The sequence below is a fragment of the Acartia tonsa genome, chromosome 4 (genome assembly GCF_053477335.1).
Source record: "Acartia tonsa isolate MP-2025a chromosome 4, ASM5347733v1, whole genome shotgun sequence".
NCBI classification, from domain to species: domain Eukaryota; kingdom Metazoa; phylum Arthropoda; class Copepoda; order Calanoida; family Acartiidae; genus Acartia; species Acartia tonsa.
In genome coordinates, this window is record NC_137263.1 from 8,940,908 (window position 1) to 8,959,937 (window position 19,030).

The 19,030-nt window shown below is 33.1% G+C and overlaps 1 protein-coding gene across 1 annotated transcript in view; it reads right to left on the reverse strand.

Annotated features, from left to right (window-relative positions):
* Positions 1–131: 131 nt before the first annotated feature.
* The window catches only part of LOC145315945 (uncharacterized), a 53,642-nt gene continuing 34,743 nt past the window's right edge, over positions 132–19,030 (reverse strand). Inside the window, exons 15-35 of the mRNA XM_080156115.1 lie at positions 18,591–18,640; positions 18,257–18,333; positions 17,865–17,924; positions 16,594–16,777; positions 15,723–15,880; positions 14,998–15,080; positions 14,229–14,375; positions 13,572–13,780; positions 13,203–13,390; positions 12,891–12,966; positions 8,216–8,387; positions 7,503–7,797; positions 6,708–6,857; positions 6,076–6,242; positions 5,428–5,545; positions 4,327–4,427; positions 2,302–2,757; positions 1,964–2,039; positions 1,475–1,535; positions 605–740; positions 132–254 (exon numbers count right to left, since the gene is read on the reverse strand). Coding sequence (XP_080012241.1) covers positions 204–254; positions 605–740; positions 1,475–1,535; positions 1,964–2,039; positions 2,302–2,757; positions 4,327–4,427; positions 5,428–5,545; positions 6,076–6,242; positions 6,708–6,857; positions 7,503–7,797; positions 8,216–8,387; positions 12,891–12,966; positions 13,203–13,390; positions 13,572–13,780; positions 14,229–14,375; positions 14,998–15,080; positions 15,723–15,880; positions 16,594–16,777; positions 17,865–17,924; positions 18,257–18,333; positions 18,591–18,640 — 3,015 coding nt within the window. The 3' untranslated portion in view covers positions 132–203. The remainder of the gene's footprint in view (positions 255–604; positions 741–1,474; positions 1,536–1,963; positions 2,040–2,301; positions 2,758–4,326; positions 4,428–5,427; positions 5,546–6,075; positions 6,243–6,707; positions 6,858–7,502; positions 7,798–8,215; positions 8,388–12,890; positions 12,967–13,202; positions 13,391–13,571; positions 13,781–14,228; positions 14,376–14,997; positions 15,081–15,722; positions 15,881–16,593; positions 16,778–17,864; positions 17,925–18,256; positions 18,334–18,590; positions 18,641–19,030) is intronic.

Genomic DNA, 19,030 nt, shown 5'->3' on the forward strand with positions numbered 1-19,030 from the left:
CTCTTAGGGGGCGTTTCGTCGTATTTTCACAGTAGTTTTTCTCCTATTTCTAGCCCCTGCGGGGAGCTCTAATCCTGCGGGGCCAATTCCTAACCCTTCGGGGCAATCACCAAACCTAACTTAACCTAACCTAAAACAACCTATCAAAAACTACTGTGAAAATATGACGAAACGCCCATTAAAAGGCGGTGTCACGAAAGGGACTATACCAACTTGCCTTGAGATTGAAGTTTTTCTAATTCTCTGTGGCCAACCTGAAAAGCAAGAAAAAACTTTTATCATTAATTTCCTTTAACTTTTTGTTTCAGCTTCAAATAGGTAAAGTTTATGAAATATATAACTTGGGTTAATTCTTATTAACAATTTCAATATGTAAGATACAATATCTTTTTTATCTAACAGCCAAGGTCCGTATTTACATAAGAAAAAGACGAAGATAATAGGAATTAAAAAACAATGATAAATATGAAAAAAAGATGGCAGATCAGATGCGTCTGCGAGGTGTTAAAAGTGTAGGCTGGGATGATGACGTCATTTTTTTACGTCATTTTAAAAAGGTTATAATTCTTATAAATAAAATAACATTGATTTCTACAAATATCACCTTTGCATTTACTTGATCCATTTGGTTTTTGTTTATGCTCACAGAGTCTATATCCCGGCTTAACTTCTCACTTTTCTCTTCAATATTTACAACTCGAGATTTTAGATTTTCTGTTGTCTCGTCTAGCTTGCTCAACCTAACAGAAAGCAGTTTTAACGGAGGAATATTTATTTATCGCATCTTAAAGACAGATTTTCCCGAATTCTAAAATTAAAAATTATAAGATTAAAACCAGTTTCGTTTGCCCCGAGTGGCCTAAGGCCTGGGCTAAAAAAATGGATTTAATTTTTATTTGTATAATAAAATTCGTGTAAAATGGTCTGTAATACGATGATATACATTAGTTTTAGTATGGCTGAGAACCGGTTATAAACCACAGGATATTAATCGGTTTCGAAGCCATGCTGTAAAAGATTTAACATTACAAATCTAATTTTCTCAGTAAATTAGATTTGTAATGAAAACTCTCGAGTATAGTCCCATTCGTGACAAAGCCTCTTAAGGGGCGTTTTGTCGAATTTTCACAGTAGCTTTTAAAGGGTTATTTTGGGTTAGGTTAGTGTAAGTACTAATATTTTGTAAACAGCTGGATCGGGCGGGAAAGGGGAGTGGTTTAGATATTTTAACTTCCTAATAGATAATGCACCCAGAATAAAAACTAAAAACTCCGAAGGGTTAGGGGCGACGCCACTTATCCTACGAAAGGAAAATCAACTCAGTAACTAAATAATAGTAAAGCTTTAAAAACATACATATTTTATGAGGGATAAAATTAATAGTATTTAGATTTACGTTTAGCATTCATTTCTGAGTGGATATAATATAATATTCTTTGTCTGTCCATTATTTATTAGAATTTTGTTTTTTTACCTATCATCAACATTTGAAATATTTCCAAACACGCTGCCGTTAATTTTCTTCACGTCCTCACCTATTAATAATATAATAAGGAATATATTATTAAATAATAAGGAATAAAGGATATTCTTACTTTCCATCTGTTTTTAAAAGTATGTTTACAATGATTAAGCTATCACACCTATGCCCAATTTATTAAAGCAATGAATATATTATTACTTGGATCTTACACCAGATGTCTTCTAATAAAAGTTACACACAGCGTGCTAAGATAACGATTTCCCACTTCCAACCCCTTTTCTCATTTCCTCTCCTCCTACCGGATAAACGAACTGACCATTGAATTAGTTTCATGTTAGCAAGCTCAATTGACGAAAATTTTCACCTGTCATAATATCCACGTATAATCTATTAAAGCTTTAGTTTTTGTAGTTTAGACTTAATAAAGGTGTTTGATACACTTGTCCTATTTACAGTTTCTGAAATACAAGATAAAAATACCCAATTTATCAATAGATCTTTCTTGGAACTGGACACTAGCCTCCACATCTATAACCTTTGTCTTCTGCTGATTAACCTTAAAGATTACAGAATGTATTATGAATTAAGCCCAAGCTTTGTCTACTCAAGTAAGTAAGAATAAAACTATAAACAGATACGATGCATTGAATGGGAAAGAAATGGAATTTACTCAGAATTTTTTATAATTTTAGATATCAAGCATCTTAAACATTACACAAAAGTGACAGCGAATATTTCTTTTGTGCCTTTTTTTCAAACAGACAGACCAAAACAAGTAAGTTGTAGAGTATTATCACTTTAAAAATGCAATCACAAACCTTATTTTCTAATGATTTCAGCTCATCGGTTACAGCTTGAATATCCTTCAGCTTTTCTAACTTTATATTCACAGTCTTCAACTCTTTCTCCATATCATCCCCCTTGGATTTCACCTCGCCCATGCACAGATCAATGGTCTTGCTATGGGCATACATAGACTCCAATTTTGACTCCAAATTTTCCAGAGACTTTGTGGCAGTCATTTTGTTCATAGTGTCCTTTAACTTCTGCACTTCAGAATCTTTAGCGTAGCTGTTGATATTTGACTCAGCTGTGCTTAATTGGGATTTAATGTTGGTGAACGCTGTCTCTAGGTTGTCTGTTCTTGTTATATCTTGTGAGACACTTTGCTTTATATTAGTAAGACTTGTATTAATTGCTGCCAGACTTGATTCCAGATCAGTCATCTCTTTTTTGTACTGCTGCAACTTTTTCTCCAAAGGTTCACTTTTTTCCTAAAAATTATTATTATATAAAAGTAATAGGATCTGTGTCTGAATGTCTGTGTGTACTGTGTACTGAAGGATCTAGCTAATCGCTGAATTGATATGGATCATTTTTCTGAAAATTAAAATAAGCGGAGGTTAAATCCCATTACACCCCTCCCCACACACACACACACACACACACACACACTTCAAGTGCCCCTAGAGGCCTCTAGGGGTCGTAGACGCTTGTATATATTATAAAATTGTAACTGCTCTGTAACTCCACTATTTAAATATACTACTTGACAAAAGATATGCAATAAGGTTTAGTACAAACAAATTTATCCTTGTTTTCATAAAATGTTGAATTTCTTATAGTTAATTAAATTTTACAATACATAGCATGTATTCTGCCAACCTGAGTTTCGTAAGAAAAGAAAAAAAGTAAATCTTCTTATTCAGGGATAAGGTCACGTTTTAATGATTTTGATCTATTCAAATCTTATTTTTTTTCAATTCGCTTTAGTTAATTCTACCCTTTTTATTGTTGTCCTTTTTTGTAACCACTAGTGGTTTCGCCCCCTAGAAGCCTTTAGAGGCACTTGAGGTGGGATGGTGAAAGTCATCCCCCACCCTATTTTGAATTTAAGTTTTAAAAAGATTTTTTATTTTAATTTGGGGGGAGGGGAGGATATAATTTTATTTGACGGGTGGGGATAATTAAAAACCTTCCCTGGACGTAAAAGAAGCTTTACTGGAAAGGAGAAACATATCAATTCAGTGGTTAGCGAGATCCTTCGGTACAGACAAATAAGTTTACTTCTTTATAAGAAAGAATATTGGATATTTTTTTTGTAAAAAAATCTAATCTTTGCTCCTGTACCTTATACAACTAAACTTAACCAAAATGTATGATGAAAAAAATTTTAAGAATTCGATAATTTTAATATTATGCATGCATACATGATATTCTTCTGGAGTAATTTTGAATAAAACAATATCTTTAAATCTTTATGTCCCTCTGTAAATCTGCTTATACTTGTTACTTTAGATCCTTAAAATGGCTGCAACAATTATAAGTCTTTCGATTCTTATACGCAAAAATGTAAGCACAATCGCAAGAGCAAAGCTACTTTATAAATTTGTCGGCCCGCCCCAAAGAGATACAATCAGTTGTCATCAGAAGGAGAAGTAACGTATCCTGTACGCTATTAGAGTTTATAGATTTCATCCGAGTATAAAAGTAACATGATGTATGTTTGTATCGTTCGTCTGTATGTTTGTATCAAAGGATCTTGCTAACCACTAAATCGACATGGTTCTCCCTTAAAATGTACCTTTTCATAGGTTCTGGAAAGGTTTATCACTTTTTTGGGGGAGGATACCACCACACTCCCAAGAGAAATCGTCCCTAGATTTTACTTTTACTCTATAAAATTTAATTGAAAAATTGTTAAGTTGAATTCCCCCACCCTCTAGAGGCCTTTTGGGGCGTAGCCGCTAGTATACATATAGTAAAAGGCTATTTGGTTGCCTTAATCCTAAAACTTGAAAATATTACATATTAAATATTGTATAAAGAAAATGAAAAATAACCTGAATATTTTTTTGCAGAAGTTGAATTTGTTTGTTTGTATTTTGTTGTTCAGTGTTGATGCTGTTCAAAACAGATTCTTTCATCTTTGACGTCTCCAGGTCTATTTATAATATAAAATATTATTAAAGCAAAGCTCCTCTGCAGGTATATATTTTTATGTAAGTCTAACTGAACGTCCATATAAAAGAACATGAATTCAATAATACGGCTGGGAGTAAGAGTAAAGTGGCTTATTCTTTCGCTAAGCACCAAAGCGTATGGCTCATGAATATAAGCATCACAGATTAATGTGACTTAAGCTGCACTGCAACTATGTCTGAGGTTTCCTAGCCCTAGTCAGTCAAACAACTTTGAGTGTACGATATTTTAAAGAAGAATTTAAGTAAGAGAAGAATATCCCAAAAGCTTAAACTTATTCAGGATGGTGATATTTTTATAAATATGATATATCAGGTACAATGTTATAAGCAATATAGAAACTCTATGGCTAAAATTATACAAAAACTGTTTTTGACATTTTGAAAAAAAAAATTCTGTTTCTCAGTGAAACTAATAGAAATTCAAATTCATTTAGTTTCGCTTTTATCAATTTTGTTATTTTTTGAGAATTCATGTCAAACTACATATATCAAATTTAGTTTAAAATTGAATGCACTTAAAATATTATCTTTGATATCTAAAACTCCCTGCAAGAGCTTTCAAAAGAAATATTATTTAGACAAGGAAGTTTACTTTCAAAGGCAACTAAACTCTAAAAATACAAATTTTAAAACGGCTGAAAAGTTGGAGGAAAACTCGTATAATGACAGTAAATTTTGATTAGCAAATAAACCAATATACTAACATGTCCACTTTTACTTTTGCTCGACATAAGGAGGGAAGGGACATTGAACTGAAACTTTTACTAATATCCAAAATTTATAACAACGTTTGTGATTGGTTTAAAACAAGTAGTGTGCCAACTTTTCAACCAATATAATTGATCTACAGAAGTTGTATTTTTGGATGTACTTAAATGATTTCGTCAATTGTCTTATCCCTTAAAATCCCTGAGCTCGACAACTTATAACCTAATTCTATTTATGAATTTAAAATCTTACTTATAGAATTCTCCACATTAACAATCTTGTTCTGCTGAGACTGAATTTTTTCATCAATTTCTTTTTTCCACAACTCAAAACTTTGATTCATTTTCTTCAAGTCTTCTGAACTTGTTCTCTAGAAAAAAAAATAGTTTTTTTGCATTTTTTAAAGAAGAATAAAACATAATGTACGTAAAGTTGTCAATGTTATGCAATTAAATATGGAATTCTAGCTTTTTATAATATTCATTATTTACACTGAGATAATATAATGTCGCTAAATCTAATTTGCAACCCTTTTCCCTTTTATAACAATAAACTGTTAGCTAAGAAAACCGAAAATAATATACAAAATTATAGGATTTAACAGTAACACAGAATATAGGATAATATGTATCATATCTATAAAGTGAGATAGATTTAATTAATTGATTTAATTGTTGTTTTCCTATCCCCCCTGAGAAATTTGAATAATACAAACTGAGAAATGGTTCAAAATTGTAGAAAGGGGAAAGATTATATTTTCTTAGTCGTTCTTACCTTGCAAATAATTAGCAAACTTTTTAAATATACAATGATAGGATATTGGGAGATAAAATAATCTTTACTAAATTTCCATTAATAGTCATTGTCCCATCCCTTCCTTAAATCTAAAATGATAAAAACCTGGTTCAATTTCTCGTACAGCTCTCTGATATTAGTCTGGAGGTTGTTGACCCTTTCCTCCATTTTAGTCCTGGCATCCTCTTCTGTCTTGTTGTGCTTTGAGGTATCTGATTTATGTGAGTCTAGGCTGGAGACCATGCTCGCCACCCGTCCATCAAGCTTATTTACTAAATAGTAAATATCCTATTATGTAAATTAGTAAGATTTTTTGTCTGCAGCAAAAGTTCTCGCGAACCGTCGAACAGAACACGAGACTTCTTTATAGTGAAGCTACTTTTGGCCCAGGGATGGTTTTTAACTTTTTTGCGTAGTAAACACCCACCATCCAAAGAAAAAAAACCTTCCCATATAAAAAATATTTTTACTTTTTCTTTTTTAAATTCAAATGCCATTAAACCATCTACGGTGTAGCCGTTTGTTTACAAAATAGAATTAAACTAACTTTAATGAAGGAATATTCAAAGTATTTTATAAATTCCCTGGGATATATTTTGATAGGACAGTTTACAGAACATTATTATCTTCCTAAAGAAAACTTAATCTAGTTCTTCGTATTACAAACGCTTGAAACTTTACGGCTATACAAACAAACAGACATGAGAATATTTTAGAGTAACTATACTAAAATTGACCTGTAAGTGTGTGTTGACACGCCTCTTTCTTTAATGCATCAATTCCTTCAAACAAAGTCTGTAATTGTTTGTTTTGAGTTGTGTTTGTATTGTTTATGGAAGCTTTGAATCCAGCAATGTCTAGGTTCAGTACATCACGCTTCAAATTTTCTAAAATAGATTAATGTAATCTATAATACAAAGTAGCTTGATGTCTGTCTGTCCGTCCGTCTGAAGCTTAAAATCTCGGTAACCACTGAACCGATCGGATTCTACTCTTCAGGGAATATACCTACTAGTCCTGTGGTGGTTTCAGGCTATTTTCTTGGGAGGTGGGACACCCCCAACCCCCCCAAAAAACAAAAACAAATCCCCCCCCCATTTTTTTTTGTAGGAGATATCCTTGGTCCTTTTTTTGCAGGAGATTTCCTTGGTCCTTCCTTTTTTTTACGAATTTCACCTTAACTTTTTTTATCATCTCATGGAGCAAAGCCCCTAGAGGCTAGGGGCGAAGCCGCTAGTAATCCTTATATAGAAGTAACAGAATAAGCGTCTGTAGTTTGTACCGAGGGATTTCGCTAACCTCTGAACCAATATGGGTCTCCTTTATTGAAAATGTACAAAATAAGATGTAATATTGCTGCAAGTAAATTCATACTTTAAAATTTTACACTAATTTGAACTGAATAATTGAAAGATTTGATAATAAAAAATTATTGCAAATTATGAAAACAAATTGCCATTCTTTAATATATTTCTTAAAAAAATGTTTTAATAATTTTTGAAGATATTATAAACTTATTATAAAAAAATTACCGAAATTAGTCTTTAATCTGTTAATTTCCTCCCTGGCATCTTCTGAAAACTGGTTCTTTACTTTCTCTGTACTAGCCGAGGTCGCTGACACCATCTGCTTCAAGTCCGACAACTTATTTTCAAAATTGGTTCTTTGATTGTTTTCGAAGATTTTAAAATTTTCCAGTGCCAGGTCACTCTGTTTTATTCTGTCCTCGAGTTCTTGTACCTTGATTTCACTGGAGCTGATTATGTCGAGCAAGTTTCTTCTGCAGTTGTCTAGCCTTACCTCTAGCTCCTTGTGAAGTGCATCCATCTATTAAAAGAGGATTTTGATAAAAGGAGATATATCCAAATTACTAATACATGTACCTATTTACCCCAAAAAAAAATTTATCTACGATTCCACGTTTGTATATTTGTGATATTTTTTATTTTCTTTCAATTGACTTAAATATACTATCTTTCATTTAATAAGATAAATGAAAGATATATTTCATATTTCTGTAACCCCCTTTCATTTTGTATAGAGTCTTAAAAGTGCTCTTCAATTACTCTTAAAAGTATCTAGAGTCAGAAATATTTTGGGTGTTATATATGGTGAAACGGTAATTTAATTTAAATCAATTATGAAGCAGCTAATTCTGGCTAAGAAGGTATAAAAATGTCAATTAGATCCAACCTATTTATTCAACGCTTAAAGATTAGCAAATTTAAAAAATACTAAGTCAAACCTGTTTTGTATTAGTATCTATTTCATTTCTCATCTTTAACTGGGCATCCTTGATCTCCTTGAGCCTGTTGGCTGCGTCCCTCTCCTCCCTGGAAAGACGTCCTGCCAGGGTGTCCAGGAAACCTGCCTGCACCTTCTGTTCTGACTCATATGTTTTCATCTCAGCATCAAGCCTTTTAAAGAGAAAGGGATTATATGGAATCTCGTTAACAGAAATTTTCTATTCTACTGTTAAAAATAATTTTTTTTTTAGCATCAGATGATACTCTATATTCTTCACATTAATGTATAGTATCAATCCGTACGTACTAGGAAAAAAACCTCATTACGATACAAGGAAGTTTTCAATTCTGTATTAAGTATTAGGTAATGTTCTGTGAAGTAACATGTAGTACTTAATAATTTATTTGTCTGTAGAGTATTATCCAATTCGCTCTTGGGAATAAAATTCAATATGGTAGAAGTAAGTTTTTAATACTCTCCTTTGCAATTTTTAATATCCTCTATCATAATTTTTGATACGCTGTACAGTATGAAACTGTTTTACTTTGAATGAAAGATCAGTTTATAATATATTGTTATTATATGTACATATACATTTTGTTATATCAACAAACATACCAAGCAGAGCCATAAAAGTAAAACATTAATTTAAATGTAAAGAAGGTGTATCAACTTTTTTTTTTATAGCTAGCCGGTTCTTTTAGTAAGTAGTAGATGTAAAATTTTTCATAGAATTCAGATATGCAATCGGTTTTTTTGTAGACCTCTTATTTTTTAAGTAATTTAAGTTTTTTAAAAAAAATAATTAAGTCGGTTTTAAGGTACTAAAACGCAACAAAATAAAAGAAGAAAATGGCCAGTAAGAACAAAAATAGTAAGATCTTTAATTTGACACCTTACTTTTAAAATTCTTTTGAGTAATTATTGAAAAAATCTATTTTTTTAACCTCGGTTTAATAAAAACTTTAGACCTAAATATTTTCTCAAACAGACATAAAAAACATGGGTTCATATATACCTTTAGAATCAGAAAAATATTACGAATCCATTGTAAGCAAAATTGAAAAAAAGTAAAAAAATAAAAAAATAAACAAATGGCCAATTATATTTTTTGTTCAGGCAACACTATCGTCTTCCCTTTTTTACCCCCTCTTTACCCCCTTCCCATTTTTATACTCAATTCAAGAATTAAGACGTTGCCTGTACAATATAATATGATATTTTCATATAATTCCTTTTATTGTAGTTAATATACTATATTGTAAACTTTTTTTTCAATTTTGCTTACAATGGATTCGTAGGGCAGGAGGTACTTCTTGAAGTACTGGGGGATATTGACGTCCCTCCCCTTACCAGTCACCCTTCCTTCCAGGGATATGAAAGGTTTGCGTAGGACTAACTATCCTACCTGTAAAAATCATCACAGTTAGCGAAACCACCCACAAAACCTCAAACACTTATGGCTTTAACACAGCCAGAGGTGTGCATGAAACAAGAACTGTTGGAACTGATGCTCAGTTTACTGAGAATATGAAAGATGATGGTGAAACCCGAAAGGAAGCTATCAACTTGATGACAGGACCAATAAGTTCTAAGCAAAGCTGTAAGATAGGAACCTGGAATGTTAGAACAATGTATGAGTCAACTAAAACAGCCCAAGTAGTTAAAGAAATGACAAGTTACAATATCGGAATACTTGGAATTGCAGAATGTAGATGGACAGGACAAGGACAAACCACAACCAAAGATGGCCACCTAATACTTTATTCTGGTCATGAAAGTCAACATATGTATGGGGTTGCTATAATTATCCAAAAACGACATGTCAATTCACTAATAGACTGGAAACCTATATCAGACAGAATAATTAAGGCTAGATTCCAATCAAGGCACTGCAAGTTGACCCTTATCCAATGCTATGCCCCAACAAATGACAAAAGTGAAGAAGTAAAACAAGAGTTTTATGATCAACTGCAATCAATCAGAAACTCAGTACCCAAACATGACATGTGTCTAGTTCTTGGAGATATGAATGCTAAAGTAGGAACTGACAGGACTGGAGTGGAAAATGCAATGGGACACTTTGGCATAGGTACAAGAAATGAAAATGGAGAACTTTTACTTGAATTCTGTTTAAATAATGATATGGTCGTAGGAGGTACATTATTCCAACACAAAAACATTCACAAATATACCTGGACAACACCTGATGGACAAACAAGAAACATGATTGACCATATTATGATCAATAGAAAATGGGTCAAATCAATGCAAGACTGTAGGAGCTATAGAGGAGCCGACATATTCAGTGACCATGAACTAGTTGTCAGTAAGATTAAATTAAAGCTGAAGCGTACTGGCCATGATAAAAAGAGTGAGATTGGCAGACAATATGATTCTTCAAGATTAAAGGACCCAGTGATAAAGAATGAATTTGTCTTAAAACTCAGAAATAGATTTCAAGTCTTAGAGGACCTAAATGACGAGACTGAGATCACATGGACTTCAATTAAAGAAAACTTTCAATCTACTGCTAAGGAAATCCTAGGACACAAGAAACCAGAGAAAAAGGACTGGATCTCTGAAGAAACATGGAACAAAATAGAAGAGAGAAAGAATCTTAAAAACAAAATTCATAATGCTCAACATTTGGCTGACATGGGCAATTTAAGAGCTGAATATACTGCTAAAGACAAAGAAGTCAAAAAGCGCACAAGGAAAGACAAGAGAGATTACATTGACAATCTGGCTGAAAAGGCCCAGAGAGCAGCTGACTTCGGTAACATGAAAACAGTATACAACATAACCAAGCAATTAAGTGGCAAATATAACAAAAAGAGTGGTGAAACTATCAAGGCTAAAGATGGTAAATTACTCACTACAGAAAAAGAAGTTGCTGAAAGGTGGAAATCGCATTTTGAAGAAGTGTTGAACAGACCTGAACCTGAAATTACTGCTGAACCAGAACCAGGACATGAAATAGACATAGACACAAGACCACCAACTATTCAAGAAGTTAAAGCTGCTATACATAGTCTAAAGAACGACAAAGCACCTGGACCTGACTTGATAACTGCTGAAATGCTTAAGGCAGACATAGATCTTTCTGCTAGGACTCTGACTGATCTCTTTGATAAAATTTGGAGACAAGAAAAGATACCAACTGACTGGTCTAAAGGTATAATCATAAAACTACCTAAGAAGGGAGATTTGAACAATTGTGATAATTGGAGAGGAATTATGCTGCTTTCTATCCCAAGCAAGGTCCTATGTAAAGTTATTTTAAACAGAATTGATGAGAAAATTGACAATAAACTAAGAGAAGAACAAGCTGGGTTCCGTGCTGGAAGAGGCTGTGTTGACCAAATTTTCACCCTTAGGACAGTTATTGAACAATGTGTTGAATTTAACAAGCCACTCCATGTAAATTTTGTTGATTTCTCTAAGACCTTTGACTCCATACACAGACAAACACTCTGGAAAATACTAAGAAGTTATGGTATACCTGAAAAGATGATAATTATGATAACTAAATTTTATGACAACTTTCAAGCCTGTGTTTCAGTTGGAAACAATAAGACATCTGATTTCTTTAAAATAAGCACTGGAGTTAGACAGGGATGCATTTTATCACCTATTCTATTTATATTGGTCATTGACTGGGTGATGAAGAAAACCACAGAGGACAAAAAACGTGGTCTCCAGCTGGGCATACTAGGACACCTAGAAGATCTGGACTTTGCTGATGATCTGGCACTGATTTCAGAAACAATTAAACATCTACAAGCTAAGACAGATAGACTAGTCAAATACGCAGGACAAGTCGGGCTCTTTGTTAATGTCAAGAAGACTGAAATTATGAATATTCCTACAAACCCTGATCAAACTATAACAATAAATGGTGAACAATTGAAACAAAGCAACAAATTCACCTATTTGGGGAGTGTTATCAGCAGTGAAAATGGCTCAAAAGCTGATATTAAAACCAGGATTGATAAGGCTAGGGTTGCTTTCAACAGTCTACACAACGTTTGGAATTCAAAGAAACTTGCTCTGAAAACAAAAATCAGACTTTACAACAGTAATGTAAAATCAGTTCTTCTTTATGGAGCTGAATGCTGGAGAACTGTGAAAACTGAAACAAATCAACTTAATGCATTTCACAATAGCTGCCTAAGAAGAATTTGCAAAATATTCTGGCCAAACAAAATATCAAACATTGAGCTGTATGCTAAGACCAAGTGCAATAGTATTGAAGCAGAAGTGAAATTTAAAAGACTAAGATGGCTAGGACATGTGCTCAGAATGGAACAAAATAGGTTTCCAAAAAAGTGCTTAAAATGGAACCCCACCACTGGTAAACGTAAACGGGGACAACCAAAAATGACCTGGAGGCGGAGCACTGAAAAGGACCTCTTTAATTTGAAATTAACATGGGGAGAAGCTGAAGCACTTGCCAAAAAAAAGAATTCATGGAGGAGCAGGGTGGCCGTATTCTCTGGACTCCACAGTCCAAAAGAGAGACGCGACTGAACTGAACTGATTATAAACCTTTCCAGGACCTATCAGAAGCTATCCTGTAAAGGAGAACCATATCGGTTCAGCGGTTAGTGAGATCCTTCGGTACAAACAGAAATACATCCTGCTACTTTATAATAAGGATAATGTAAAACCTGTTAAAACTAGCAGATGCCTCTTCATTACTCTTTATATGATTTCCTTTCACAGTATTCAGTTCAGTCAGTATATCTGAAAAATGATATTTTATGTTCAAGCTTATTTTTAATATCGAGGCTACTCTTCAAGTCATTCCTGGCAGTCTCCTCGTGTGAACCAATTTTATTCTTTCAAAGCCGATTGGTTTATGATTTATTTTGTGAATTTAATTAAATGGGGTTTAAAATTGAAAGACAAGAATGGCTTCGATTGATAAAATAACATATTTTTAAGACTTGTCATCTAAATTTTGTAATAAAAAATCTTACTAGAATGTTTAGCTTCAATAGCAACAAATCTTGCTGAGTGCTTGCGATGGATATTTTCTATCTCTGCCTCAATCCTGGAGGTTACTTTGTTGGTTTCCTTTGTAAATTCTTGCAGCTCATGGGACAGGCCTCCAAATTCTCCATTCTTTAGATCTCCAACTTGACTCTTTAAAGCATCTATGTTATTCCTGAAAAATAAACAAATTCATGTTTTTTCTGTCTTTTTAAAGGTAAAATATATTAAACCTTACGCAGACAAAATGCAATGAAAATTTGGAAAGGCAGGTATTGGCATCCCTTATCACACACCACTGCTTTCAAAGTGTTTTTGATTAGTGGACATTCCCGAGAGAAAAAAAATTATGTTACCTGTTATTTGTGCTCATTTCCAAATAATCAGCATGTTTATCCACAAACTCTTTTCTAAGTTGAAGAATTTTATCAATGCTGTCCAGCTGCTTGCTCTCAGCATAGTCACTCATCTCCTTCAGTTTAGCATCCATCCCAGTGAACAAGGTTTCATAATCTATTTTGTCTGACTCGTATTTGTTAATTAGTTCCTCTAAACCAAGTCCGCACTTAAATAGAAAATATTTTGGAAAATTATATTAAATTAAGTTCCCATAGAGGGAAGATACATTGGGATGTTTAATACCCTATTCCCCAAGAGTTTTCTTATTCGCCAGCTTAACAACTTTGGGGACTTTTATTTAAATTTGATTGGTTGATTCATTAAGTTGAGTGTCCAAACGATTTAAGCATTAATTGTAATCTTGAGAAGGTTTTTTGTATCATCATTGGGGATGTAGATCAATTTATCGGCCATTGTCTTATCCATTTAGATCCTTAGAAATTCCCCTGATACCCGATTTGTTCAACCCTTATCTCATGTTTGTTATTTTTTATGAATCTATTTTAAATTCTGTAAATAACTATTATCGTGATGGACAAAATAATCTACATTTTTTACTGATATTGATTGCTTAAAGCGAAGCGAAGCTTGGATAACAATATAAATCATAATACCTTAAGAATCTTATCATGAGAATTTTCAACTTCACTGGCAATAGATCCAAGCTGGCTGTTAGTTTCTGTCAGGATATTCTCCACATAATTTCTCAAATCCAGGAGACTACTCTCCATACTCAACTTTCTCTCCTCGTCTTCAAAATCCTATTTATACAAATGATTAATAAAAGTCTAGTGGCGTGCTCAGAATTTTACCTTAGGGGTAAACGGAGCACAACAAAACAATTTTACACCTCTTTAAATTTTAGGGGGGTTGACTTTATCCTTTCACCCCGGCCCTCTTTTCTGATTTGGGTGGGTGTTGACTCTTGTCAAGGGGTTATCAAAGGGGTGTAGACCTAGCGGAGTATATCCACTACTTTGCTTTTGCCAGGGGGGTGGATAAAACCTGCACATCTATTTTAGGGCCAGTAGCTTGATTTGTCTGTAAGTTGTACTCAGTTAGGAGGTGAAAAAACAATTTGGAATACCTATGTATATATTGTCTTCGAAAAAGAGAGGGTGAAGGTAACCCCCTTATTTTATGCTTGATGAAATGATGTTTTTATACGGCCTATCCACTGGATCATAAACATACTAAACAGCACAATTGTATTGTATTATTTCAGGAGTAAGGTGCACACAACCCCCTTCCCTTACAAGTATCTTGATACCCCGGAGGACCAGTAGGTATATCCCCTAGATATCCCAACTTTGCCGTTAGCAGTTTACAGATGGACAGACGGACAAACATCGATCTACTTTGTATAATGGATAACTTACTAACCATAGTTTTCTTGTCTTGGATCAAATTTTTCAGATCTGTTTGAACTGATTTCACAGAATTTTGAAGCTGTGCTAAGTCACTATCTGAATTGTCAATACAATAAAAAAATATTGTGTTGGGGGGGGGGGGGGGGGGGGGGTATAGCAAAACAGGAGCCTAGAAATAAAGTTTTATTAAGTATCTTAACCTGAGGTCAGTTCTTAAAGAAAAGAATCAGAGTATCAGAGATGGGATCGGAGAATATTCAAAATTATTTTTAAATAAATATTTCTGTAATTATTGAATTCTTGTCATCCTTACACATAGACGTAGGCACCCCCAAAATTTTGGATTTTCAATTTCCCCCCCCCCCCCCCCCCAAATAAAAAAGCTTGGACGCCCCTGTCCTTACATGATAAGTATTTAAAGATAACTTTTTGAACTATGTAAGGTCTAGAAAACGCTAATTCTTAGATTAATCAGAAACAAATTTATAGGATTTACCCTGTATTTTGGCACAATGAAAAAGTTATTTATGTACTATGCGTAATTGAAAAAAAAAGACATTGATTTAGCAAAACGAAACATCGACCATAATTTTTTTTTAAATTTAGTGACATTCAACATTTCATTTTTAAATTTTCAAATTGATAAATCAATTAGAACATAAACGTCTTTTGTGGAATATGGACGGGTGGATGTTGGTATGTTATAGAGTAGCTATGCTACAGAGTAAATGAAATTACCTGATATTTTTGAGGAATTCATTTTATCATCCTTGATATAATCTAATCTTTGCTGTATTTCAGTAATTAAAGTTCCATGTGTTTCTCCGAGTCCCTTGATTTCAGCTTGCATCCATTCTATCTTGGCCTCAAACCTTTCTGATTTATCTTTGATAGACCTAGACAAAGTTTACAATAATTTTATACATTTGTAATTCTAGTTTTTCCAGTATGGCTGCGAAACCGATTAAATTTACGCTGGTTGAAAATCTGTTATGAGCCATACTGAAAAATCATGTATGGTATCTTAGACTGTTTGCCAACAAAACTGGATTTAACATTAAACATTGAATAAAACTTCCGAACTCCGGCAATAAAAAAGTGTCTGAAGAAAAAACTCTCAATAAAGATTAAATTTATGGGTGTCTGCATTAAAGTTTTCTTCTGCAGTCATTTAGATGTAAAAAGAAAAATTAATTTCTTTAAAAGAAGTTTAGACCTTTAAAACTTTTACATTAAATAAACCGTTTTATTATCGTGATATATAAACACAAAAGGTGAAATCAAATAAAGATTAGGTATGTATGTCTATGTATATATCATATATTGGACAGATACAGATAGCTGGTATACCTAACATGCCTAACACTGTCAAGAGTCTACCTTATAATAATTATAATATTGCTGTCTACAATTTTAGATCCAAAAGCCAAAAAAAAGGATAAAATAATTATTTTAAGCACAAATACACTCCCCCCCCCCTCCCCACCCATTATTTAGTTAGTTAAGGGTTTAGTTTTTTATTCCAAATTAAGGGGGGATATTTGTTCTCGACGGACACTTAGCGGGAAAGCACCGAACGTTATTAACATAAACAAAATCCTAAATATACCTGATATTTTTCTCTATCTGAAGACAATTTGAAGAAACATCCTTAATTTTGCCAATGCTATCTTTTGTAATGTGCTTCAGTGTATCACTGTTCTCCTTCACAACTTTCTCCTGATTTTCACTCTTTAGTTTCAACTCCTTGATGTCCTTCGTATTGCACTCAATGTCGGAATAAAATCTGTCTCCTAGGATACAAAAATGTGTTTTACGCGAGAAAAAATTTTTTGAAATTCATTTTTGCAAAGATTTAGATGAAAATAACATAGTTAGCTCAGGGTTACAGGGATAGATCAATGAAATATATATCGATCCTTATCTAAAGTAACAGAATGTCTGTCTGTCTGTCTGTCTGTCTGTACCCTTGGAACTGGTGTACTGGTGGGGTTCTCCTTAACAGTAAAGCTCCCCAATTTTATAAAACTTTTTCTGGAAAAAATATGTAAATTTAAGGGTCGAATCTCCCTTCTCCCTTTCCTCAAGTGCCTCTAGAAAGCTCTAGGGTCGTATCCAAAAAAATTAATGAATATAATATCTCAATAAATAAACAAAAAACCATGAACTTTCAAAATAGAATAAAAGTTTGATAAGAAATCCATAGTCCTATCGTTGTATCCCTGTAGTTTACGGCTCATTTTGTTTAGTGACCGCGCGCGGGGAAATATACGAAATCTATATCGCTATTAACAATTATACACAGAAATTGCGCAACAACAATTGGCAAAAAAAATATTGTAGAAAACAAGGATGACAACATCAATAAAAGCAAAGCTCTAAAATAAGACGTGGAATATTAACACTCGTAGAGTGTCAAAACATAATAAGCAGGATAAAAATTTTGCTTAATTCGGGATACTCTTTAAGGACATAATTATATTTTAGGACTTTATTATTGAGATAATAGATGAATAGGATAATTATATCAAATGAAAATTTGTTCCGAAAATTGTAAAGGTTAATATTATTTCAATGGACCTCCTGACTTTCTGTTATCGACTATAGAGTTGCTACGCTTTTTAATCGTATATGTTATAGGAATCGTACAAGTTAGAAATCGATTGGACAATAATACATACAAGAATTACGTTACGGACGTACGGGCCAACCCTAAATACAAATAAGCTTTGCTTTACAAAAAAAAGAACTTTTAATGCATTACATAGTACATGCTTTCTCACTTTTATGATGACACATTTATAATGAAATATGAAGTAAATAAAACTTACGGACCAGACCCTGTTATAAAGTAGCTAATTAAGTATAAAAAAATCTTACTAATTGTATTAATTTCCTGTTTGACGGCGTCCATAGACTTTGCTATATTATTTATTCTATCCTGAAATCATGATCAATAGTGATAAATTGTGCCTTGCAGTTTTGTATAAATATTCAAGAAGGGAGTGGATTTTGGACTGCATATTATACTGGCCTCAAAAGTTTTTTTACTCTGTCTGCCATTCATTGGCTAAAAAACTTTGGGAGGTTTATTATTTAATCTTGATAAGGCTGTACAAACTTCTTTAACATTAGTACTGAAGGTGTAATTTTGATTATTAAAGAGGGTGTTACACCAATCTATCGTCCATCGTCTTACTCGTTTCCTCCATACTGTTTCCAGCAGACAGACAGACAGGCGGACGGATATTTCAAATACACTATTGTTCATCCCTGGAAATATTGAATTTTACATCTTTCTTTCTCCATGCCAGTTTTTAGGTCGTCAACATCGGTCTTGTCCATTTTCCTAGGCAAAAGTTGTTTTTATTAAAATAATAATTGATCATTCTGCATCTTTTGAAGATTGTAAAAACAACATTAGAAAAGTTTGAAAGTAATATGAAGATGCATTCTGTTTATATTTCTTTGTATGTTTAAATACGTAATTTTTTTATTTGCTATGGTTAAAAGGTCAGGTATCCCATTTAGTTTGCAGACACTCTGCACTTTCAGATAAAGGCGTCGAATGTTTATAATTTTAAAAGTGGTTTTACAAATTCTCACCCATTGACTTGAACATTAAGGTGTTCCACCCAGCCAACAGAATCGGTCACCTGAACGTTCATGGTATCAAAAATTGCTTGCACAGGACATTCATTCAAGATAAACAATAGAAAAGATTCGGAAGATTCGATTAGATTAATTTGTCCCCTCTAGTTTCAAAAAATTGCATGGTAGGTTTTTATCTACATTCAACTCTTTCCAAACAAAATTTTTATTATTGGTATTTTTTTATTGCATTATTACAAGACTTATTTTAAGATTAATTTAATCTATGGCCTAACGACAGTGCTCCCGGCAAAAAAAGAACGCAATAAAACTCTGAAATGTCCTGCATTTTTTTCTTTGAAAAATATACATTCTTGGCTAAGGCTGCGATTTGATTAAATTTTTAGATAGTTTTCTGCAGATAGATATTTCATTGTCAATAATTTTGTTTACAT